The sequence below is a fragment of the Lepidochelys olivacea genome (assembly GCF_965140295.1).
Source record: "Lepidochelys olivacea isolate rLepOli2 genome assembly, chromosome: 12".
Taxonomy (NCBI): domain Eukaryota; kingdom Metazoa; phylum Chordata; order Testudines; family Cheloniidae; genus Lepidochelys; species Lepidochelys olivacea.
Genome location: NC_140422.1, coordinates 18,116,525 through 18,142,889, shown reverse-complemented (window position 1 = coordinate 18,142,889; position 26,365 = coordinate 18,116,525). Strand labels below are relative to the sequence as shown.

The 26,365-nt window shown below is 39.5% G+C and overlaps 1 protein-coding gene across 4 annotated transcripts in view; it reads left to right on the top strand.

The window, feature by feature from the left end:
* PHKB (phosphorylase kinase regulatory subunit beta) overlaps positions 1-26,365 on the top strand; it is a 209,590-nt gene that overhangs the window by 137,825 nt on the left and 45,400 nt on the right. For all 4 annotated transcript variants that reach the window (XM_084644484.1, XM_084644481.1, XM_084644482.1 and 1 more), the window contains 4 exons: positions 1,439-1,597; positions 4,128-4,222; positions 21,692-21,747; positions 21,977-22,070. In XM_084644484.1, coding sequence (XP_084500610.1) covers positions 1,439-1,597; positions 4,128-4,222; positions 21,692-21,747; positions 21,977-22,070 — 404 coding nt within the window. The remainder of the gene's footprint in view (positions 1-1,438; positions 1,598-4,127; positions 4,223-21,691; positions 21,748-21,976; positions 22,071-26,365) is intronic.

Here is a 26,365-nt window from a genome sequence, read left to right as displayed (position 1 = left end):
CTGCATACTAGGAAGCTCACAGATGGACTGAATGGGTATTTTTCCACAATGAATAAGGAGACCACGGATTAAATGAAAACAACAAAAATGGTCTGAATAGAGCTCAGGCTTAGATTATTGGTAATCCAAGCCTAAAGTTTTGAGTTTCGTAGAATAATGTGTTTTGTTAATAATAATCAGATATTCTACACATCTATGGCATTGTGGATTTTATGGTATTCATTTTTGTCTATGCAAGAATCTTCTAGTCTTTGTATCATTCCTGGATCTTGCAGTTTTAATTAAACTGAGTCAATTGCTCACAAGAATTGAAGAATTGTCATACTGCAGCCGACCACAGTGCAAATCTTGCCACCTCATTGATCATCCTCTTTTCCAGATGATTGATTAATACATTAAGCAACATGATCTTAAAAAATAATCTTGTGTGCTGACTGTTAACCTTTGTCATCACCATTTATTTTTGATCTGAACTTTTCTGACTTTGAGCCATTTTCTAGTCCCTTAGAGTACTTCATATGTCATTCTATTTCTTAATTTCTGTATTAGCCTCTTGAGAGTGATTTTTTTTTTCTTTTGTCCAGAGATATTGTCAGCTGATTTGCCTTCATTGGCTGTTCTGTTGAAATGCTCAAAGAAACCTAGAAAATTAGTGAGGCACAGTCTTTTTGTTTGCAAGGGGCTTGCTGGTTTGTCCAAATCATACTGTAATCATCTAGATGTTTTATAATTCTGTTTTTAAATGGTTGATTCAGCCAGTTTACATGGTAATGAAATAAGGTCTACGAATCAGTAATTCACAGAAACACACTTGGTAATTCCATGGGAACACCACTTTCTATCCTCCTGTGTGCCAGTGTAATAATTGTGCCATTTTGTTTCATGCAATTTCATAGAAGTTAAATTTTACTTAAAGCAAGATTTTGATTAAATATCTAACTTTGCACTGAATACATGCAAAAACTTGGAATTTACACATGATTTATTATAAAGCTATTTTTCCTTGAAAAGAATCTGTTTATCTTTATGATTTTTTTCACAAAATGGGTCTAATTTTGAGTTTGTAAAGAAATGCAAAAAACCTCTTTATTTCCAAGTAATTTTGATTATCTGTGAGTATTTTGCTAATTTCTAGACAGCATACCTTTTTTTGCTATCTATAAATAAATATTCATTCTGCTTTGCCCTGAATAGAATATTAAGAGACGGTACATTTGTTCAGTAAAGAAATCATGTAAAAATGATGTTCAGGCATAAATAAAGTAATGTTTAATATAGCTCTCAGTCTGCACTGCCTTGGAAGGATAACACAATGCTGGCAACCTTTCAGTTCAAACAGATTATCAGTGTATATTTTTTCCATTTTAAATTCACTTCAGTTTTATAAGGGAAATAGTTTTATATATTTACGTAATGTATTTATTTTAAAATTCCACAGGATATCCTGTTGTACCCAGGTATTATTATGTGCCAGCTGACTTTGTTGAATTAGAAAAGAAAAATCCTGGTAGTCAGAAACGATTTCCGAGCAACAGTGGACGTGATGGAAAGCTTTTCTTGTGGGGACAGGCACTGTACATCATTGCAAAACTCCTGGGTAAGAGGAAATGGATAAAACTAGATTCAAATCATGTTTATCACACTGCTAGTAATAAAACATATATTTCTTGTCAACATTTTTTTAAACCAATATACATATCCAGATTTAAGTTTTGAATGGACTCTGGATAGTTATTTTGTATGTGTGTGTATATAGATATGTATGTATGTATGTATATAAAAATCCGTCACTACCTCTCCTTTGATAAATATGTGGAGTTCAGTTCTGGAACAATCTTTCAAGGGGAGTAGTGGGGGCAAAAAACTAACTGGCTTCAAGACTGAGCTTGGTAAGTTTATGGAGGGGATGGTATGATGGGACTGCCTACAATGGCAGTGTACCTGTGTGTTTTCCCATGTTCCTTCACGTGTGAAACATCCTGTCAGCTTTTTAAAGTTTCAAGCTTTCCTCTGATTCCACCCCCCCATACACTTCTCTATCCTTCAGCCACTAACCTTTGCTTTCACTCCCCTGCCAGCATTATAACATCATATACTCCACCCTAATACATTAAAATCATATTCTGAACCAATAACTCCTTTAATAAAACTTGAAGATTGCACAATTAAGCACTCAGAACAGGAAATGCCAGATTTACGGTTTATTGTGCCAATGACTGGCCTAACTTCGAAACTCCTTAGAAAGTTAGGTCACCAATTAAAACTCCATAATGACTAAACGAATTAGTTATTTTCATTGAGATTGAGAAAATTGTCATTGCTGGTAAATCACCTGAAATACAAAGTCAAGGATCCGATGAGAGAATAAAGTTTGGGAATAAAGAAAAAAGAGTGGGGGGATATTCATAAGAATAAAGTTCTATCAACTTTCAAACACTTTTCAATATTGCACTGTGCATTAGGAGAGATGGCGCTTTTTCACAAAGTAGACATCTTCATAGAGGGTTGGTCTTGTGGACACATTTCTTCACAACTTGCCAATTATGATCCCATTCTTCTGACCAGGCTCAAAAATGAATGTGACTCCTCCCAGTGAAGCAATAAGCTGGCTAGCCAGGGTGAGACTATATTTGTACCACCACCCCCTTTCTACCTACCAGACCACGTTTGCTGCAAATTAAGTGAATAAAGGAGTTGTGTACTGTTTATTGTTTAGTATATTTAATTGTAATATTAGCAGTCAATCTTGTACTTAATGTTTTAGATGCCACTTCCTACTAGGATTGGTCAAATAGCTGGAAAAAATAGGTATTGAATATATTTGATGAATTCCAATGGTATTAATCTAATAGGTTTGCTAAATAGTATTTGATCGGCTCTGTAGCTGATGAATACTGGTAAAATAAATCAAATGAAATATTTGCCAAGCTGTTTGACCAGCTCTACTTGCTACATCCCCTTGCTTCTGTTTTACTTTCTTTCCCTTCCTGTTGTTACTTTTTCTGTCCTGTAATTAATCATGTTGAATCATTTCCTAAGTTATCATTGGTGTCTTTCCTCTTATCTTCTTATTTAACTTTTTCCCATGTTGCATTCGCTACTACAGGTTGATCACTAACAGTTATATGCAGGTGTTCAGTATGAATCATCACTGGTTGATTGGTCAGATGAGTAACATGATATTGGATGAATGCAAAAATTTTCTGCACAAATACTCTTACCTGAAAACTTATTCCATTTCTTCAACTACTCTACTCATAGTTTTGAATCCCACTGACTTGTTGATTGATTCCCTTCCCTGTGAGCTGATATAAGGTTCAATTCCAAGGAGTGAGAACATAATTTCCACTCACCATTAATACAATGACCCTGCATCCTCCCCCTCCTTTCCTTTTTATTGACATTCAGGTTGGTGTTTTGTATCAATTGTATACACCTATTTTGCTAAACATTGTTATGTGGTTAGTGCAGGTGTGTGTGTGTGTGTGTGTGTGTTTTGCAGGCTTTCCATTGTGCTTAGGGCTATGGGTGACTGTCAGTTTTGGGATCAAAAGCGAATTTTTCTTTCAATGCCAAGCTGTCAGAGTTGAGTGTTTATAGGGGAAATTCACCTTCTCTTGTAGCATCCATGAGTGCCTGATGATTTCCTTGTTACAATAGGTATACCATCACGGCTGAACAAGCTATGTATGGCTGTTGGGCTTTTATACCCACTTCAGTGGACGTTCGCTGTTTTGGTCACAACTTTAATTGTGCCAGAAACCCCATCACAGTCTTGGCACATTATGGCTTGTCGCCTGTCTCAAACATGAGCATAGATCCAGGAACAAATGCAGCTGTAGGATGCTTTGGGGAAATTAACACATGGGAAGAGATGTTGTTATTGAGAAGGGATTTAAGGCAACACTTGGTCAGTTTGTGTGAGAAAAGAGTTTGGGAGTTGATTGCCTGTCTTTAGAGACTGTAGTGGTCCTTTCAAAATAGTACCTGAAGCTGCTATTTCTATGCTATGTGTCTACATTAATGAAAGTAATACTAATGGATTACATAATATTGGTAATAGAATACATGTTACCTTGAAAGTGCTCAGACTCTTTAATAATGTTTCAATTGTGGTTTACTTTCAGTTGATGGATTAGTAAATCCCAAAGACATTGATCCAATAGGGCGTTACATACCTCCACAAGATCAGCGGAATGTCAGCATGAGATACTCAAATCAGGTAAGCATATGCTTAATTTAATCTATTAGATTAAAATATTTTAGTTCAAAACAGCATCAATACTGTGTCAGAATTCAGGTTATTTTCCAAATTAAATGCATGTATTGTGCTTTTTAATTTATTTTTAAATCAATTTCCGGTAAAAATCAATGGATCCTTCTGAATGGTGGATTACTGGTTTTCTTTCAGATTTGTATGTGTGCTCTTTGACAGAAACTGATACTATGTAGTAATATGAAAATGTAAACCTCAGGAAATCTTGCTTCGGGTGAGAAGTACGTTCTATGTGAACTCTTAGGTATAGTAGTATAACAGCTTTAGTAGTGTAGACAGGACCTATGACGATTATGTCACTTGCAGTAGCTGTTTCTGGATACAGGTTATGATATAAGCAAGATGCCCGTGATTTAGGAAGCACATCACACCTAAATTATGTGGCAATCAAAGATGTCCATAGTCTTGCACACTGTAAGAGGTGCATAGGGAGGCAGGGAGAGACCTGCTCTTCTCTCGATCTCCAGATAAATTTTGGCTGTAGGTGTATAAAAGATTTTCTACATTGACTTCCTAAGACTTTTAGGAGTTGGGCTCTCTTCGATCCATACATCCAGTGATGAGCTGCCAAAATCTTAACAACGGGTTCCCTCCTCACCCCACGAGGGGGTCGTTGCCCACCCCCCGCCACTCCTGCCCCATCCAACCCCCCCCCATGTTCCTTGATGTCCCCCCCAGACCCCTGCCCCATCCACCCCCCTCCCCTGTCCCTTGACTGCCCCCAGAACCGGGCAAGAGGGTCTTGTGGGTCACCGTAGTGAGTGCCTACCCCACCCCTATCAGCCAGAGGCGCCTGCCAGGGGGCGAGGTGGGGCGTCCCGGTGGTGCTTACCTGGAGTAGCTCCCAGGAAGCATTTGGCAGGTCCCTCTGGCTCCTAGGGGCGGGGGAGCGTAATTAGGGGGGGGGAACGGGAAGCGGCTGATCCCCCCACTGAGAGTGTAGAAAGGAAACTCTTATTGTTTAAATCAATTTAAGTTACACAGAGATGGCTGAGAAACCACATTTTAGTTCTGCAATTTTTTTAAGCTTTCAGAAACATTTTTCATCCAGATTCAGGATGAAAAAACAATAACTCAAAAATTTTCACAGGACTTAAAAACCCACTATTTTTTTTCCTGAAACACTGAGATGTGGTGTTTCCAAAACAAAATATGCTCACCAGAATCCTCAGCTGCCTACCAGCTGGGCTGCAGCTGAGCCAGGAATCCTGGAAGCCCTAGCAGCTGTGGACTGAAATTGACATAATTCCTGTTAGTTTCATGACTGCTCTTCAGTAGCAGGCAGAAGACTGACAAGAATTATGAATTAAGAATCATGTCAATTTCAGTCTGCAGCTCCATGGCAGCTAACCTGGTGGACTATCGGGGAGACTCGAAGCTCTCCGAGTACTGGCTGTCAAGTTCCAAGGCCTCTGGTGTGACCTGGCAGGAAGACAAGCAGATTTCCAGCAGTAATTTGTCAAAAGTAAACTGATTCTGCAAAAAATTTAGATTTTGACAAAGTGGAAAATTCAGATGAAAAATTGTTTTTTTCAAAATTTTTCCGACCAACTCTATCTGTGCAGTTTGTATGTAGATGAGCCCTTTATAATGGAGGCAAGAGCCACATGCATGTAAAAAGTGTGAGGCAGGTGATTAAAAGCACATTCTGAACCTTTTACATTCTTGCAGAGAGACATTTCCTTAATCGAGAGTAACTTTTTTTCTTACTGTGCAGTGTTGTAGAAGAAATTGTGGAATGTTTATCAGATATTGATGTAAACTATTCTGTGGGAACAAAAGCTACTGTGTCTTGTGCAAATGAATGTGTATCCTGCTTCCAAAGCATTTCTTTTTTCTTGATTTATCCAAATACTCCTTACAAGCACTCAGTATCTTCCCATTTCTTGTTGCCTAGGCAATCCTGATGCCCGGGTGCTAGCTGATGATCTGTGAATGAGACTTCCATTGTTCACACTGCAGCACTTACGCTATGTTAATGTGAGATAATGGAAACTCAAAAAGAAAAGGAGTACTTGTGGCACCTTAGAGACTGACCAATTTATTTGAGCATGAGCTTTCGTGAGCTACAGCTCACTTTATCGGATGCATACCATGGAAACTGACAGCATGTATGGAATTTGCTTGTGTGTTTTACCCAGCACCTCAGGGTGCTGCCAGAAGAAGTTACATTGCACAGTCAGTTGTGCAGCACTAAAGTTGGATTCAGTTAGTTAGCGTAAGAATTGCCTCTTGCTTTACAGCCATTCTCAATATGCATAAATTATCCGCTACCTTGATCTTCCCTTGTATCCTCTTTTTTAGTTAAAAGAAAAGGAGTACTTGTGGCACCTTAGAGACTAACCAATTTATTTGAGCATGAGCTTTCGTGAGCTACAGCTCACTTCATCGGATGCATACTGTGGAAACTGCAGAAGACATTATATACACAGAGACCATGAAACAATGCCTCCTCCCACCCCACTCTCCTGCTGGTAATAGCTTATCTAAAGTGATCACTCTCCTTACAATGTGTATGATAATCAAGTTGGGCCATTTCCAGCCCAAATCCAGGTTTTCTCACCCTCCGCTCCCCCCCGCCCCCCCCAAACTCACTCTCCTGCTGGTAATAGCCCATCCAAAGTGATCACTCTCTTTACAATGTGTATGATAATCAAGGTGGGCCATTTCCTGCACAAATCCAGGTTTTCTCACACCCCCCCCCAAAAACACAAACACACACACACTCTTCTGCTGGTAATAGTTCATCCAAAGTGACCACTCTCCCTACAATGTGCATGATAATCAAGGTGGGCCATTTCCAGCACAAATCCAGGGTTTAACAAGAACGTCTGGGGGGAGGTTGGAAAAAACAAGAGGAAATAGGCTACCTTGCATAATGACTTAGCCACTCCCAGTCTCTATTTAAGCCTAAATTAATAGTATCCAATTTGCAAATGAATTCCAATTCAGCAGTTTCTCGCTGGAGTCTGGATTTGAAGTTTTTTTGTTTTAAGATAGCGACCTTCATGTCTGTAATTGCTTGACCAGAGAGATTGAAGTGTTCTCCAACTGGTTTATGAATGTTATAATTCTTGACATCTGATTTGTGTCCATTTATTCTTTTGCGTAGAGACTGTCCAGTTTGACCAATGTACATGGCAGAGGGGCATTGCTGGCACATGATGGCATATATCACATTGGTGGATGTGCAGGTGAACGAGCCTGTGATAGTGTGGCTGATGTTATTAGGCCCTGTGATGGTGTCCCCTGAATAGATATGTGGACACAGTTGGCAATGGGCTTTGTTGCAAGGATAGGTTCCTGGGTTAGTGGTTCTGTTGTGTGGTATGTGATTGTTGGATTTGTGCTGGAAATGGCCCACCTTGATTATCATACACATTGTAAAGAGAGTGATCACTTTGGATGGGCTATTACCAGCAGGAGAGTGAGTTGGGAGGCGGGGGGGCAGAGGGTGAGAAAACCTGGATTTGTGCTGGAAATGGCCCAACTTGATTATCATACACATTGTAAGGAGAGTGATCACTTTAGATAAGCTATTACCAGCAGGAGAGTGGGGTGGGAGGAGGTATTGTTTCATGGTCTCTGTGTATATAATGTCTTCTGCAGTTTCCACGGTATGCATCCAATGAAGTGAGCTGTAGCTCACGAAAGCTTATGCTCAAATAAATTGGTTAGTCTCTAAGGTGCCACAAGTACTCCTTTTCTTTTTGCGAATACAGACTAACACGGCTGTTACTCTGAAACCTGTCTTTTTTAGTTGTTCTTTTGTTCATTTCCCTTGTAAACAACTTGGTTCTTGAGACCAATATCTTCTGATGATCATAGATGAACAGTATTGAAAATCTAGAAAGGATTTGCTCTACAAACCAGTGGAACACAAGTCCTCCTTTTCTTTCAGGAAATCTGTGTTAATTTTCCAGATGTGTAGGGAGAAACAGATTCTTCCCTAAGGACTTTGATTATCAGAGATGCAGTATGTGTTTCTTTTTCTCAACTAGAATCCTGTATGATTTTAATTTAATGATGGGACGTACCATAATGAATGATACGAAGAAGGTGAATTAGGCACTCGTATTTTGAGAAATGTGAAATAGAAGAACAAGGAAACATCAATGAAAATGAAAAGCAAAATTTTAAAATTGATAACGGGAATTTCATAATTAGCCTGTGGAACTCAGTGCCACAAGAGAGATTTAGTTCACGAGCCAAGTAAGATTGAAAGATTAGGTAATTGTATAGATAATAAGAGCATCCACAGTTATTTTTGGTAGGATAAAAAAGAATAGAGGATATAAACTGTTATGCATGGAGGCAAAAATGTAACCATTGACTGGGATTGGGAAGAAACTTCCCCATTGACCAAGTTATTCCATTACAGAGTTTCTTGCTCCTCCTCTGAAGCATCTGTTACTGTATGCTGTTAGAGATGAGATACTAAATTAGGTGGTCCATTGTTCTCATCCAATATGGTAATTCTTGTGTTCCCATTCAGTCCTCGGGAATTGCTCATACTAGCAGTACTGTAAATGACATTGTGCCTATTACAGGCAGGCTGGTAGCACCACCTTTTGTTATGGGTGCCACCACCTCCCCAGCACTGTGTCTCTCACAGACTGCGACCCTGAGCAGAGTCAGCCAGCATTAGAAGCGGCTCTGTACTGTCCCTTCAGCTTCCCACCTGGGCCCAGTGGAGCTGGAAGTGCCAGGGGTGGGTGATCAAGAGACACAGCAGGAGAAGGACAAATCCTCCCTCCCGCACCAGCAGACGGAGCAGAGCAAGCCCTGCAAGGGCATCTCTGTACTCTCTGAAATTGGGGGGAGGGGGGCAGTTAACTCTGCATGCCCCCTCTTTCCCCCCCCCCCCCCGGCGTCACCTCCGATTGTTGGTTCCCCTTCTTTCTTTCTTTTTTGCTCAATATTTTTCTTATTGGCTTTTCTGTTCTGTATTTCACATCTACTCAAACAGTTAATCTTAATATTTGATTATGCCATTTTTATCGAATTTAGCTCAATTTATGCAAAATCAGTGTGCAAGTCTATTTAGTACTCACTTTGTGGTAAAAATGGAATATGAAACTAGAATACAACACATTTAACTTACTTATGTCTTCAAAAACCAAAACCAGCTTCTTTCCTTATAATGCCTTGTTCCTTTTTCCACAATTAAAAAAATGCATTAAATTATTTCATTCTCTTTTTTTAAAAAGACAGCTATTTCAGAGCATTTGGCAACTTAGGGTTACTGAAACAAAATCAATCAACCCAAATTCAGTTTTAAAAAATAGAGCAATTTTATTAATTATTATTCCATTTGCAATAAAACAACTTAATCAGACCTAAGTCTTGTTCCACAAAGATTTAGATAGACGAGACAACTCTAATTGCTATCTATATGAACTTGCTTTGTGTATAGTATCTTGGAAACACGTCTATCAAGAGACAGGCTACTTTATAACTGCAGTTCGAGTGCAGTGGTCTAAATGCAGGGAACTACTGAATTGTCTCAGATACAATTTTGTGAATACCTGTGGGTAAATATTAAAATTTCAGTGCTGATCACTATATACTACTTCTGCAGAGGCTCCCTCTTGAAAATGGTGATTATCTGTGCTGCAGCTCTGGAACCACCTAGAAAACAGTGACCATGTGGTTCATGCTCATATCCTCTGATGGATACAAACTTTCAGTGAAAGGCTATACAAAAGGCTGCAGACCCAATTTTTTTTCTCAAAAAGAAAAGGAGTACTTGTGGCACCTTAGAGACTAACAAATTTATTTGAACATAAGCTTTTGTGTGCTACAGCCCACTTCATCGGATGCATGCAGTGGAAAATACAGTAGGATGATTTTATATACACAGAGAACATGAAACAATGGGTGTTACCGTGCACACTATAAGGAGAGTGATCAGTTAAGGTGAGCTATAACCAGCAGGAGAGAAAAAAAACCTTTTGTAGTGATAATCAAGATGGGCCATTTCCAGCAGTTGACAAGAACGTGTGAGGAACAAAAGGGGGAGGGGAAATAAACATCGGGAAATTATTTGAATTTCAAAAATATTTGAAATACCAGTGCAGGACCCCAAATAATTGGGAAGGGAGACTAGGATGACCATGGAATTGCAAAGGGGAAATATACTGTGAGAACTACAATTATGGGTGAATTATTTTCTTTTCTCCAATAATTGCCTCTACAGATCCCTGCTTCAAGAGATTAGTTAACCCTCATAACCCCCTTGAAGAGTGTCCATTTAATTGTCCTTAATTTCACCGTGGTAATTTATCTGTTCACCACTCTTCATACTCAGATAAGATTCTTCTAGCAAAAGTAAACATTTCCATCTTCAAAAACAAAGGGTTTGATCCTCACTGTACCAAATCCAGCATACTGGACGTCACTGGGATGCCGTAACTATTTCTGAAGTGATCATATTATTTTTTACTTGTTGGAGCATTGCCATATTGTGACAGTCTGGCTAGTTCTCAGGAAAGAGACACTGGATGTCAACTGTCTTAAAAATTGCCACCATGTTTCTAGTCTGTTCTGAGGCAAAATCATTTGAAATGTGACAACATCCATAATCTACCAGCATCTGATCTCTTTTAACATCCTGGACTTTTTACAATCAGTATTAAGATCCAGCATGGCACAAAAACATATGTATGTTAGTCTGTGTTACTGCTGCTAACTCCAAATAAAGAAATATGAAGAAAAAACTCAGTGAAAGCAGAAGAGTTTACTGGATAATTAAGATTAATTCCTTACAGCATGTCTTAAAATACTTAGGTATTGGTTTATTTTTCCCTTTAGTAATAAAACAACTAAAATCACAAATTAATAAATAAATGAGACTTAAATATTCAATTTTTTTTCACATCTTACACTTCAATAGATGCCTGATATTTTGGAGGTATTTGTATTTATCCCACATCTACTACTTATGTGTTTGAACCACATTTAGCCTTTGCTTGTTGAATAATGATAAACAAATGTGTGTTTAGTGTACTGAAGGAGCTCTTCCTTCCAGTTCACTAGCGTAACAAAGTTGGTACATAATTCAGTGCTCTATACTATGTGTCTCACATTTTGAGTCAAAATTCATAGACTTCTTTTCTGCTTTCTTTTGCTGAAAATTTGTTTAGAATACATCATAATACCTAGATAGTAAATTACATTAAATGTGACACTCTTTTTAAAGGAGCACTAATGTAGTGAAAAATGTTGGCTGTCCTTTAGCTAGCAAGATGTACAAATGAAGCCTAATGAGCACAAATTACTCTTATTTGAGGAACTGAAAGCAAAATTTTATTAAATTCTCAAAACACACTTTTCCCTTAGGTCCAAGAATTAGCACTGTATTGCAGATAAACTCTGTATTAGGATCACTTATTTTAAGTTGTAGCATGAAAGTTTAGTCTCTGAAGATTCTTTGTTGTTTAAGACCTACAATATGTTAAGTAGTATATAAAAATATGGTCTGGTTAAGTGATTTATAAAGGATTGCTTTGTAAATGGAGTATTATCTAGATGGAAGGCATTAGTTGTTATAGCTAAAGCTAAATCACTCATCTTAAAGCTTACAAAACCTGTAAGAACAAAACAACAGTCTTGTATGTTACAGAATGCTTGTGGAGCATAATGAGCAATATGACAAAGACTGTGTTAAAGTGCTTCAGTACAAAAACATAATAAAATAATTCAATTAGTGTACGTAGAAAAACAGTAGTATATTGCTCTCCTAATTAATCCCGAAACATTTTTTTATTTTGTATTGCAGCAAAAGGTCTGTTTATATAACATAATGTGAAATCATCAATATAGAATTAGTCCACTACACAAACAAGGATTTTTACTTTATGTTCCAAAGTAGAAACAAGAATGACACCACAATCTAAGCCATTCTGGTTTGTGCTAATATTTTCATGTAAACCTCATATTTTGCTTTGTAGTGACATCTGATCATTATTTAGTGTTCTCTGTTGGACTTCATTTCCCAATAGATAATTTAACTTAATTATATATGGTTTCAGAGTCACAGCCGTGTTAGTCTGTATTCGCAAAAAGAAAAGGAGTACTTGTGGCACCTTAGAGACTAACCAATTTATTCGAGCATAGGCTTTCGTGAGCTACAGCTTACTTCGTCAGATGCATACTGGAATGGGACCATGGAGGCCTGGTGTGTGAGCTGTAGCTCACGAAAGCTTATGCTCAAATAAATTGGTTAGTCTCTAAGGTGCCACAAGTGCTCCTTTTCTTTTTAATTATATATATATATTTTTCACTCATGTGCACTGTAGTTTTTTAATAGGTATAATGTAGGTGGTCAATAACTCTTCTTAAGTAATTGTTATCTTTTTGCAAAACCTTGTTTGGTCCCCTTTTGTTCCTGCTGGACCAAATTTGTTGCAACCGAGTGTTGATTATTATTTTTCATTTTGGGATTTTAGTGAATAAGATGGACCAGATTCTAGTGAGAAAAGATGTATTAAGGAACTGTCATGTCAAGGTTTCCCCTTTGCAGGATATGAAAGCTGATATTTTACTGTTTTGTTTATTTTGTTTGCTGTAAAAATCAAAAATGAAAACCTGATTCCACTGACCTAGTGTGAGCAATTGAGTTACTGATCAAGAGTATGTGCAAAACTTTAATTACTGACAGGTTTCAGAGTGGTAGCTGTGTTAGTGTGTATCAACAAAAACAAAGAGGAGTCCTTGTGGCACATTGGAGACCAACAAATTCATTTGGGCAGAAGGTTTCGTGGGCTAAAACCCACTTCATCAGATGCGTGGAGTGAAAAATACAGTAAGCAGAATATATATTATAGCACATGAAAAGATGGGAGTTGCCTTACGAAGTGGGGGGTCAGTGCTAACGAGCCAATTCAATTAAGGTGGATGTGGCCTGTTTTCAACAGTTGACAAATGGGGTGAATACCAAGGGAGGGAAAATTACTTTAGTAGTGCTCACAAGGCCAATGCAATCAAGGTCACCCATTTCCAACAGTTGACAAGAAGGTGTGAGTATCAGCAGAGGGAAAATTACTTTTTGTAGTGATCCATCCACTCCCAGTCTTTATTCAGACCTAATTTGGTGGTGTCCAGTTTGCAAATTAATTCCAGTTCTGCAGTTTCTCATTGGAGTGTGGTTTTGAAATTTTTTTGTTGAAGAATTTCCACTTTTAAAAATTGCCTCAAGGACTCCTCGTTGTTTTTAATTACTGAGGTTCTCTAACCTGAACAAATACAGCTAGAATACTTTTTTTTTTAAATTTGGGATGTTGATCTTTTGATTTGGAGACTGAAGCTGCCATTATTAATATTTGGGAGAGGGTATTCAAAACGTCACTTCTTGCATAAATCACTGGTTAATTTTATTTTCAGTGTTGTAGGTAATTCTCTATAAAGAATCAGCACAGATTACACTAAAGATAGATAGACAAGGATTTCCAAGATAAACAGAATCTGGATTATGTTTGTTTGTTTATACCACCCTCACTTTTATAACATTGGAGTGACTTCTCCATTATACTGGCCAGATCTAGAGAGCTGTTGAAACAGTGAACAAACCAAAAATTGTAAGCCTAATTCACCAATGGTAAAACTCCATTGACTTTGACCATGTAGTTATTTGAGAGTTAGGGAATGGCTAGAGGATAAGACAAGGGTGTTTTTGTTTGTTTGTTTTTAATTATGTAAAGCATTTTAGGATGTGGCATATCTAATTTGATAGGTTAAAAAATAAGTATCCATGTTACAGAAATTTTTTTCAATATTCCATCTAGGTTAGCAGTTAATCCTTGTAGAGAGATGCTCAGAGTACTGTGCATTTATTTTCTAATAGCATCTATTATCTTAAAATTTCACTGCAGACATGAGTGGTCTTGGTGTGAAATTTTCTGGATCTGTGGCATATCCTGAATAATTTAAAAAAAGTAAGAGTTTCACTGACCCTTTTAAATGCTAAGTAGTCATTTTAAAGCCATGTTCTACCTCAAACAAATGCAAATAGCATTCTTTTGCCTTTGTGGATCATTTTTCCTCCATCCAATAAGTGATATATACAGTATTTGTCACAGAGCATCTGACTATTGTATTTAAGGTATGTTCTATACACCAAAACCAAATACACTTAACTCCCTGTATTTCTCTGGTCTTGCCTCCACTGTAAATGTTATCTGTAGTGCAAGCTTTGCATTGAATCTTTATCATAACTATATATCTTGAATACCAAAACTAAATTTGACTTCCATAAATCTTTTCTTCCTGTTTCTGACTATAGTTGGGGAAGCTATAATCTTAGGCATGTTCCTGTTTCCTTTTAGCTTTACTATGATTGTTCAAAATATTCAATGCTATGTTAAAAAAAACTAGATGTTATATATATTTTTAGTTTGAGACACTTCTGCAAGCTTGCACCAGCAAAATTGCCAAAAGTACGCCTCTTCCCCGATATAACATGACCCGATATAATGCGGGTTCGCATACAACGCGATAAAGTTCCGACACGCTGCTCTGAGCAGCGTGTCAAGGGTGCCGGGCCGGGCCGGGACTGAGGGGTTGGATAAGGGGCAGAGGGTCTCAGGGGCTTCTCCCCCCCAGGGTCTGGGAGGGGAGAGCTGGGGGGGCACTTTTGGGGGCCCCACAACCCCAGAGTGGCCCGGGACTTAGCTAGGGGCTGGGGTCAGCCCACTCTGCTTCCCTCGCCCCAGCCGTGTCGCTCGGGGAATGGGGTTTGGGGGAAGGGATCCCCGCAGCACTTACTGGCAGCGGCAGAAGCGGAGCAGCCTGGCCCCAGCCCGCTCTACTCCACCAGCTCCCAGCCGCAGCACTCTGCTTCCCACCACAGGTGAGTGCGGGACCTTTCCCCAACCCCGCCCCCAGCGACTCGGCTGGGGCTGGGGCTGGGGCAAGGAAAGCGGAGCGGTCTGGGGCCTTTCCCCAACTTCCCCGTACTCACCAGTGGCTGGGAGATGGTGGAGTAGTGTGAGCTGGGGCCACATTACGTCACTTCCCGCTACTGCCGGTGAGTGCCTGTCAGGGGGTGAGGGGTGTGGATAGAGGTCGGAGCATCAGGGGATAGGGAGCAGGGGCATTGGGTAGGGGGTGGGGTCCTGGGGGTGATTAGGGATGGAGGTCTCTAGAGGGGGCATTCAGGTAACAAGGAACGGGGGGGCCAAAGCATGTTTGATATAACGCGGTCTCACCTATAACATGGTGAGATTTTTTGTCTCCCAAGAACCGCGTTATATTGGGGTAGAGGTGTATTGGGCATAAATTGTTTAGCACTGTCCAAGTACTGACTATGACATTCTGGGGTGCAATCCACACCAGTAAGGGGCTGTTACCCCTGCCCTGTGAACTTGGGTGCCTCACAGTGCTTTGCTGCTGTAGCTCCCACCTGGACAGCTCACAAACAGCCTTCCAGATAACACCCTGGGTATCTGTGGATAGCTGCAGCCTGCTAGCCATACATCAGTCACAGCTCTGGCTTCTACCAGTCTGGGTTGCCATGTGCTGGGTGACCCCAACACACTCCCTGTTCTGGATTTTTCATCAAAATATGTTTTCTGCGCTGTCTAGCCCTCTCCTAAACACTCCAGATATGTTAGGTCTGTTGCCCCTCTAAGGGGATCAGTATACAACAGTTTGCTATCCTAAATGGAGTTACCCACACAGTTCACAACACTGGATTAGTTTTGATTAAAGAATAAAACAAATTGATTTAACTACAAGGAGATAGGTTTTAAGTGAGTACAAGTCTAAGGCATTAAAGTCAGGAATGGTTACAAGAGAAATTAAGATAAAATGCTTCCTAATACTCAAACTTAATAAACCATACTTGATTCAAGGTGAAATTCCTTACCACATGTTTCCAGTAACATTGCTGACAAAATTATCAGGCCACGATCTGCTCCCAATGTCCAAGGGCTGTTTCTTTTGTTGTCTTAGGTGAAAGAGAGGGATGGCTAGGTAGAGATAACTTGGGGTGTTTTTGCCCCTCATTTTTACAGTTATCACCCTTTGATATGTATTTATAACATAAGAACAGCCATACTGGGTCAGACCAAAGGTTCATCTAGCCCAGTATCCTGGCTTCCGACAGTGGCCAATGCCAGGTGCACCAGAGGGAATGAACAGAATAGGTAATCATCAAGTGATCCATGCCCTGTTGCAAAATTCCCAGCTTCTGGCAAACAGAGGCTAGGGCCACCATCCCTGCCCATCTTGGCTAATAGCTATTGTTGGACCTATCCTCCATGAATTTATCTAATTCTTTTTTTGAACCCTGTTATAGTCTTGACCTTCACAACATCCTCTGGCAAAAAGTTCCACAGGCTGACTGTATGTTGTGTGAAAAAATACTTCCTTTTGTTCCTGCTACCTATTAATTTCTTGTGGTGACCCCTAGTTCATGTTATGAAAAGGAGTAAATAACACTTCTTTATTTACTTTCTCCACACCAGTCACGATTTTAAACCTCAACCATATCCCCCCTTAGTCGTCTCTTCTCCATGCTGAAAAGTCCCAGTTTTATTAATTTCTCCTCATACGGAAAAGTCTTATTAATCTCTCCTTCTATACCCTAATCATTTTTGTTGCCCTTTTCTGAACCTTTTCCAATTCCAATACATCTTTTTTGAGATGGGATGACCACATCTGCACACAGTATTCAAGGTGTGGGCATACCATGGATTTATATCGAGGCAATAAGATATTTTCTGTCTTATTATCTATCCATTTTTGAATGATTCCCAACATTCTGTTAGCTTTTTCGACAGCCGCTGCACAAGAAGTGGATGTTTTCAGAGAACTATCCACAATGACTCCCAAGATCTTTCTTGACTGGTGGTAACTAATTTAGACTCCATGATTTTATATGTGTAGTTGGGATTATGTTTTGCAATATGTATTATTTTGCATTTATCAACAATGAATTTCATCTGCCATTTTGTTGCCTAGTCACCCAGTTTTGAGCGATCCTTTTGTAGCTCTTCACAGTCTGCCTGGGACTTAACTATCTTGAGTAGTTTTGTATCATCTGCAAATTTTGCCACCTCACTGTTTACCTCTTTTTCCAGATCGTTTATGAATATGTTGAATAGGACCCCGGGAGGGACACCACTATTTACCTCTCTCCATTGTGAAAACTGATGATTTATTCCAACCCTTTGTTTCCTATCTTTTAACCAGTTACCAATCCATGAGACCACCTTCCCTCTTATATCATGACTTACTTTGCTTAAGAACCTTTGGTGATGGACCTTGTCAAAGGCTTTCTGAAAATCTATATCCCCTGGATCCCCCTTTCCACATGCTTGTTGACCCCCTTCAAAGAATTCTAGTATCATAGAATCATAGAATATTAGGGTTGGAAGGGACCTCAGGAGGTCATCTAGTCCAACCCCCTGCTCAAAAGCAGGACGAATCCCCAATTAAATCATCCCAGCCAGGGCTTTGTCAAGCCTGACCTTAAAAACTTCTAAGGAAGGAGATTCCACCACCTCCCTAGGCAACGCATTCCAGTGTTTCACCACCCTCCTAGTGAAAAAGTTTTTCCTAAATATCCAACCTAAACCTCCCCCACTGCAACTTGAGACCATTACTCCTTGTCCTGTCCTCTTCTACCACTGAGAATAGTCTAGAACCATCCTCTTTGGAACCACCTCTCAGGTAGTTGAAAGCAGCTATCAAATCCCCCTTCATTCTTCTCTTCTGCAGACTAAACAATCCCAGTTCCCTCAGCCTCTCCTCATAAGTCATGTGTTCCAGACCTCTAATCATTTTTGTTGCCCTTCGCTGTACTCTTTCCAATTTATCCACATCCTTCTTGTAGTGTGGGGCCCAAAACTGGACACAGTACTCCAGATGAGGCCTCACCAATGTCGAATAGAGGGGGACGATCACGTCCCTCGATCTGCTCACTATGCCCCTACTTATACATCCCAAAATGCCATTGGCCTTCTTGGCAACAAGGGCACACTGCTGACTCAGTAGATTGGTAAGGCATGATTTCCCTTTACGAAAACCATGTTGACTCTTCCCCAACACATTATGTTCAACTATATGTTGACAATTTTGTTCTTTACTGTAGTTTCAATCAGTTTGTCTGGTACTGAAGTCAGGCTTGCCAGGATCACCTCTGGAGCCCTTTTTAAAAATTGGTGTCACATTAGCTATCCTCCAGTCATTTGGTACAGAAGCTGATTTAAATGGTAGATTACAGACTACAGTTAGTAGTTCTGCAATTTCACACTTTTGTTCCTTCAGAACTCTTGGGTGAATACCATCTGGTCCTAGTGACTTTTTACTCTTTAGTTCATCAATTTGTTCCAAAACTTTCTCTAATAAAGCCATCTGTTTAATTCAGTACTTTTTGCAGTACTGACCCCTTTTCCTGAGGGTTACCCCTAGACAAAATTCATTCCTGCTGTGAGGACAGAGACAAAGAGCATGGTGATTAAAGAGGTTCCAGGTTGTTGTTTGCTGAGATGCAAATCTGTTTGTTCCTGCCCCCCTTCCTTGCCAGAGAATGGCCACATGATAGGCGATTGTTCATCAACTTTGACACCTGGCTAGAGGTGTCAGCTTGTCCTTTGTCTTCAAGAAACTGGTTTACTGATCTGGTAAACGCATTTCAGACTTAATTTCAGCTGATGTTCATAACTTTACATAGTTGCTACATATGTTTCACCATGATATTCTTGATCAGCAAGTTATTTGTTTTCAAATGATACCTTACAAGGTATATTTTGTGCAAAGATTATTACAGTGGTGTGTAGGGTATGAATATAGGGTCATGGTGACATCCACTGCATTCAGCTTTGATTGAATATAGGTAGTTAATGCTGTATCTATATATCTATATATAAACTCAATATAGTGCATTTAACTAGCATTCTACTATGTATGAAGCAGAAAGCAAATGTCTTTGCCTTTTACTGTGTCAAGGTCTGGGAGACAATATAAAGTTATAGATCTAGAATGTGCCACAGCATACTGTAAACACTGTTAGAATATTCAGTTAGAAGATGAATGAAATAATAAATATATTAATGAAATATATATATAGAGAGAGAGAGCGCACTATAATTTCTGGGGACTGATAAATGGCTTTATTTCATTCATCTTCTAACTGAATATTCTAACAGTGTTTACAGTATGGCGTGGCACATTCTGTAAATTTATATTGTCTCCCAGACCTTGACACAGTGAAAGGCAAAGACATTTGCTTTCTGCTTCATACATAGCAGAATGCTAGTTAAATGCACTATATTGAGTTTCTTGCAGTATTTTTTGAAAGTCTTAAGTTTCACACAGCCAGGTCCTCTAATATAAAAATAACTGAAGCAGTAAGTCACTTAGAAAAAGATTGCTGCATCTACCTTTTGATAAAGTACTTCATCAGGTGCAGTAATCCATGAAATCCTGCATACCAGTAAATAGATTGACACGAGAAATAAGGGATCTGCAGTTTATTTTTAATAAACTCCCTTTTTTGTCCCAGGCATTATTTTCTAGAGTCTGTACTAAAATTTTATAGCTAAAAATTATTTTACCTGTTTCTTTGAGTGGCAAGAATCTAATTACTCAACCAACTTAAATACACTGTCATTTGGAAATAAAGAATTCTAGTTAGAACCTGCTTTCTTCCTTCTGTCTGCTATATACAAATCTAAACATAATAACTTGACATAGAATGCTTATCCAAAGATCTTTCTCCAGACTTTCATTTCAAATAGTCTCAATTGCAATAGTCAGACAACCTCAATCTCTTACATGATATTAATAGACATAGAGCAGCAAAGAAACTTCCTAATTCTAATTCTGAGGTAAAGTTTGTAGTGGTTTATTATACTGTCCTGACATAAAGTAATTTTGTCTGTTTTTAATACCTTTACAAACAGTGTTAAGTCAATAAGAACTCCCTGTTGTTGAGGACACTGTTTTGTTATCAAAGTCTTATGTCACTTGAATTTCCAACAGGTCATTCTGGCTCCCATATTGTAATACTTATATTGAGGGAAAAAAATCTGGTTTGTGTGCTTAAAAAATGTAGGTTATAGTGCTTCTGCAACCTCTAGTAGAAGTTATTATTCATGTATTTTTTAGGACAAAAAATACATTTTTTAGGACCTCAAGATTTGCTTTTCTGAATACAGCAAGTGCGATTTGGTTTGGAGGAGTCATAAATGCCTGAACTTGTCTTTTTACTTTAAAGACTTACAATGGAAAGAAATTATGGTACATTTTGGATGTAGACATTTAAAAAAGTTAACATAATTTTAACTTAATTTTTGCTCTGCAAATTCTGCAGTTTTTCTTTACATTGTTAAAATTAAAATTCCAAGTCAGGGGTTTTTACAGCTAAAACTGCTGTTAGAGAGAACCATCTTGGAAATAACACTGTATTTGCTTCTGCTGGATACACCATAGCACTTCCCCTTCCCTCTTCCTTCTCTCCTCCCCCCAAAAATCAGAGTATGTATACAGAGTGCATTGAATACTATCAAGGAAATGAATGAGAGTAATGCAGACATTTTACATCTTAGCCAGTGAAGCATGTTGCCAGTTAAATCCCGGCCCCAGTCACTGATTTTAGTGCGGTCAAAATTTTACCCATCTGTTTAATTCAATACTGTTTGCATGTCTTTTTTCTGACCAAAATACTGTCATTTATTTTGTTCTTAATAACCTAATTAATCATAACATTAGAAATATTGTCACCCTTTAGAAATGTACATTATATCTTTCATACAACAATACAGTTAGCAACTGTCCAGTCAAAAATACTTCAGATTAAAAATATTAATGCTATTAGCTTGCATGTCATGTGTGTGTGTGCATTTTGTTTTTTGGTTGTTTTTTTATGAAGGCTATCAGTTATACAGTCGGTTGTGTGATTAATTCTTTACAAAGTCTATGCAGTATATCAAAATAATACTATGATATAGTAGGTATAAGGGGAAAATACCAAAAACATCAATAATATAACCTTGCATTTTTTCTGGGATACATACTGAAGGATTTTTACCATATATAACAATTTTTAAATAAATCTCTTACATGGTTTGTCTTTTTTTCATTACAAAAATGTAAATGGTGGCAAAAGAAGAATTGGTCCCTATCTCTCCAACATGCATCATTCAAAATACCATTGACAGTACAGCCACTCACTTAGTTGTGAGATTTATGGCTTTTAGTTCTATGGTGTTCCATTACCCTGTCTACACAGTTAAATTGATTAACAGACAGTTGAGAGCAGGGAGAAGCAGCAATACAGTGAGTTGATGCCGATCGTATCTATGAACTGTTTAAATACTGTTAATATTGTTCTTGTTTCTTGTTGAGATAACAAACTGTTCTTGGTTAACTGTGTTAATAAAAGTATTTGTTTGCTGTTATTGATTTTAGGGGCCTCTAGAAAATGATTTGGTGGTCCATGTGGCCCTGATAGCAGAAAGTCAACGGTAAGACATTTACTTTTATTAAGAATTTGTATTTTAAGAAAGAATTGAATATGACCGAGATCTACAGTCTGGCACAGGTTTTCAAAGAAGCAGGAGTGAGAATATTAATTCAGATTTAAATTGATGTGATATTCATGTTTTTGCTTCTTCAGTAATTGCTACCACAGCCATTACAAAATCAGACTGTAGTTATACTGTGATTAATCCCTGCATTTATTTTGTTTTATAGCCTGCAAGTTTTTCTGAACACATATGGAATCCAGACTCAGACTCCCCAGCAGGTGGAGCCTATTCAGATATGGGCTCAACAGGAACTTGTCAAAGTAAGAGATTTTGCATTAATGACTTATCTATGCTGTTCTTTTTTTTATTTTTTTTTTAATGCAATTCCTTATTTGCTGACAACCGGACTCAAGCATACTTATGTTGCAGCAAACTGTCTAGCTTTTTGTTTCATTTTAATTAAACTGTATGATACTTCAAAGTGTGCATTATTGGTTTATAATGCATGCCTGGTTGCAGCATTTTCCAGTACTGCTGCTGCTTCCTGCCACTCCAGGTGAAGTACCATTGATGACCTGCTATTTTGTCTACTATGATTGGCCTTTCCTCTGCTCCAGTTACAAGGGGGAGAGGGGCCACCATGTTGGCTTCCACTTCTCTTACATGCATGCTTGGTGTTTCCAATAGGAACAAAGACACTTCATTTCATTAATGGCAGAACAGACATTAAAACTAATATCCCCTTTTGATGCCTGTGATTTTGCTACTGGTAACTCACTGTCTATATAAGCATGCTGGGCTGGATGGCATGGGATCATGCATTCCATCCACAAGCCTTGGTCATTCTTACCCCATAGCAAATATGGCCCTTCTAATACCCTAAATCTAAACTCCTCATCATGTCACAGCTATCCCATTCCTATGTGGCATTTGCCCTTGATATGATGTCCATGGGTTTGAGAAGGCTGGGAGTATATTGGTGTCTGTTCCTTTTGCATAGTCCACTTGCATATATAGAAAAGGCTGGAGTCTAATTATCCAGAGTCCTAGCTACCTTGAGTTTGCTGAGGTTTATTTTCCTTCTGTTTTTTCATCAGCATCTCACCCGCTTCCCCCCCCCCCCCCCCCGCTTCTTGAAATAGAAGGGTGAATGCGTCCACATATTTCTAATTTTTGTCTTAACCGCTTTTGATAAATGGGCTCCAAGTGGCCTGTCAATTCCTGCATATGGTCCCCTGTCTTCAACGCCTATGTCCCCTATATCCTTCTCAGTAAAGAGGGATATGGTGTCTGATAGTCCACCTTTGTCTGCTAAGCACTCCACTGCTACTTGGTGTTGGGGTTCACAACATATTCTAGTACATCCAGCTTTTTGGACATCTGCTTCTGCAGTTCAGGGACCTGCTGAGAAAGACCATCTCTACTCCATACCTGTTCCAATAGTGCTCTTCCTCCTGAGGAGGAACTATCCATGTCAGGCAGGTGCCCTAGCCTTGCACACAGGAGAGGAGCCAGTGAGTCCACTAATACTACTAGCCCCTCACAGGGCTGCTTCTCAGCTGCTCTGCACCTGGGTATATCTGCAGCTACCTGTGGCATGAAGCCAGAAGCAGTGCTGCTGTTCATCTCCCATGTGTTTCCAACCCTACAGCTGAGGGATCCCAGCTGGGCTATTTGCATGCTCCTACAGGGAGGCTCTAACCCAATCACCCTTTGGTTGCCACTTTTCCCCGCCTCCATGCCTGAGTCCCATTGTTTCCTGATATAAGGACCTTGGGTCCTGACCCTCCCCTCACTCTTTGTGGTTCACTTTCACACCCCAATAGCAGAAGGAATTAATTCCTCCCTTTTGAAACCTGCTGAACGAGAGGTTCTGACTCACCACCTGCTGTCAGAATCCTGGGTCTGTCAGTCTCTGTCCATCAGCAGACCTCTTTTCCCCTCGCTGTGGTGGTGGTTTCTTGCTTCCACTCCTTGATCCTTCCCATGCCTCAGCAGGCTCCCCCACACCTGTGCACAGCCAGCTCTCCTCACTCCAGAGGAAAGGTCACTGCCCCCTTCCGCTAGCCTGTAGGTACACAAATTCTGTTCCTTTTTGGGGGGCGGGGGCTGTCTAAAGCCAGTGATTGCTTCACAAAGCTCAGCAAAGAAGTGACTTCAGCCGCGGATCACAGGAGGGAATGGTTGGGTACTCCCGACTTGGCAGTACTGGCCCCACCTGGCTGCCCAGACCCTCTGTAGCCCACTGAGGTGGAAGGCACCATTCTAATTCCTGCTGCTGTGGCCGCAGCCATTGCGCCCTCCGAGCATCCAACTGCTGATGCTACCCGTGACTGCATGGCTTCCATAGCCCACCACTGCTGTCACCTAGCTCCCTTTTCTCCCATGGGGGCAGTCCCAGAACTCAGCCATGTGGCCCCAATAAGCATGGGACAAGGCAGTCACAGAATCAGCTGCAGTAACGTGGCCCCCACTTGAATGCTGGAGGCAGGAGTCACAGACTTGCCCACAATGGGTGATCCCCTATGAGTTAGTAGAGGGCCAGCAGTCCTGGCCATGGTAAGGTAGCCACATAGGGTGGGGGAAAGGTGGGGCAGTTCTAGGCTGTCCTGCAGTACTAAAATGATCCCTACCCTTGTGATTGCTTGTTATCCACACATTGGCACTTGTCCCCTGATCTCAGCATTGCCCACTCTGGATGAAGTTATCTGGCAGCAGCTAATGGGCAAGAGGCTTTTGAAAACTCTAGGAAGAGTTTAAATAGATTGTGGGAGGGGACTGAGGGAGCAGCCAAGAGCCCATCAGCCCAGCCACTGGGAGGAGCTGAGCAGGAGGAGGGGCCCACTTCTGCCTCATCAAGCATATGCTCTTGCTCTTGCTTCCTCCCTCTCTTCCGGGCACTTACCAGTCCAGTCAATAACCCCTCTTGCTGATGCAGGGGATGTGTGAGGGGGGATTTCCTTCCCACGTCCCCTGCAACAATCATGGCGGGATTTTGTCTCTCTTTATTTTTCTTTTGTTTTTCTAATACTGTCCCTTCTCCTATTATGCTTTTTCATCTCTTTCTCCCTTCTTGCTTCATTTCCTTTTCCTGCTTCTACCTTCTTCTTTCATCATATTCACTGTATTTACTTACATTATAATGTAAAAATTATATAACACTTTAAAATGTATTTTAAATTAATGCATTTTATATTATAAAAGACTTTTTGTTGTTGTTTTGAACATATTCTGCTAAAAACAATCACAAAAGGTAATTTAAGGTACTTTTCCCAATCCCACTATAGCTATCTATATTTTTCATATAATTCGGTTTGATGTTTAATATAGTTCAAAATACTTAATTACAAAATTGCAAACTAGTCTAGCCACCAGTGATGGCATATTAAAGCTAAAACTTGGGGCTGTGTCCGAAGAAATAGTATATATGAGAGAAGGAGATGAGGAAAAGATATGAAAGTAGGAATGTAAGAAGAGAAAAAAGTGTGTAAGGAAGGGCAGAAAGATAAAAGAAACAGTTAAAGAAGAGGAAGATGAGGTAGACAGGAGGAATGCTGAGGATAGGGAAATTGAAGCAAGTAGAATAAGAAAACAGATGGTAGCAAAATCAAAGAATAGAAAAACAGATGGCAGAAGAGTCCACTTTGGCTTTTTGAAAAGGTTTCTAGAATCTGGATACCCATTATCACTCCAGGCTTTTATAGCAACCTCCAGCTATCATTAATTCTTGCTGCACTGCATTGAACCAACTGGATAGAGAAGGTTAACTTGAAAAACTTCCATTAGTGAATTGTACAGTACTTGAGACATTTCTTGGAAATGAACTAGTGTTCTCGTGTTTTGAGCTAGGGGTGTAGTTGTTGGCTAAAATGTTGGTTAGCTTAAAGACACATTTCCAAAAGTAAAGAAATGAGGCTGAATCTGAATTGATGCAGTTTGTGTGTGTGGGGGGGGGTGGTTTATCTGTAATGGGTGAAGCAGGAGATCTATTATTGGAAGATGCAAAGTAGATTATAGAGCATAGCTGAATCCCCAAAGAAAGATGTGGTATTATAGGATTATTAGAATTCCGTTTTTATTAGTAGAGACAATTCTTTTATATGTAAAATGTTATAGACTGTTCTAGGGAGGTAGAGCTCCATCTAGTGTTACGTTATAATGTGCTTATTACTTGTCATTCATATGCTCTCCATACTATGTAAGAATAAGCAGCTTAACATGAATGGCAGTTTTTAATTTATGTTATGTACAGACACCATATTAAATGCATTAATATTTTTGACATTGAATGGACTCTCCAGTCTTTTCCCACTTGAATATAGTCATTCAGATTGGATAACTGTGGTAGGGGACATTTTGTTCATTGCATTGTAGCAGTGTGATTGACAATTCTATATCACTGTTTACAGTTTTGTAATGAGTGAAAATAGCCTTTGTGCTACATACGCAACTTTTTTTAAATACTAAAGCTAAACAAGCTGACTCCAAGGCCAATTTACATTGTACCTAATCTGAAGAACATGGACACATAGGTCAGGGAAGTGGGATTTTTTTTTTTCCAAAATAAGGACGAAAAACTCCTTCCCTTCAGTTGGATAGACAGCTGGAGTCCCAT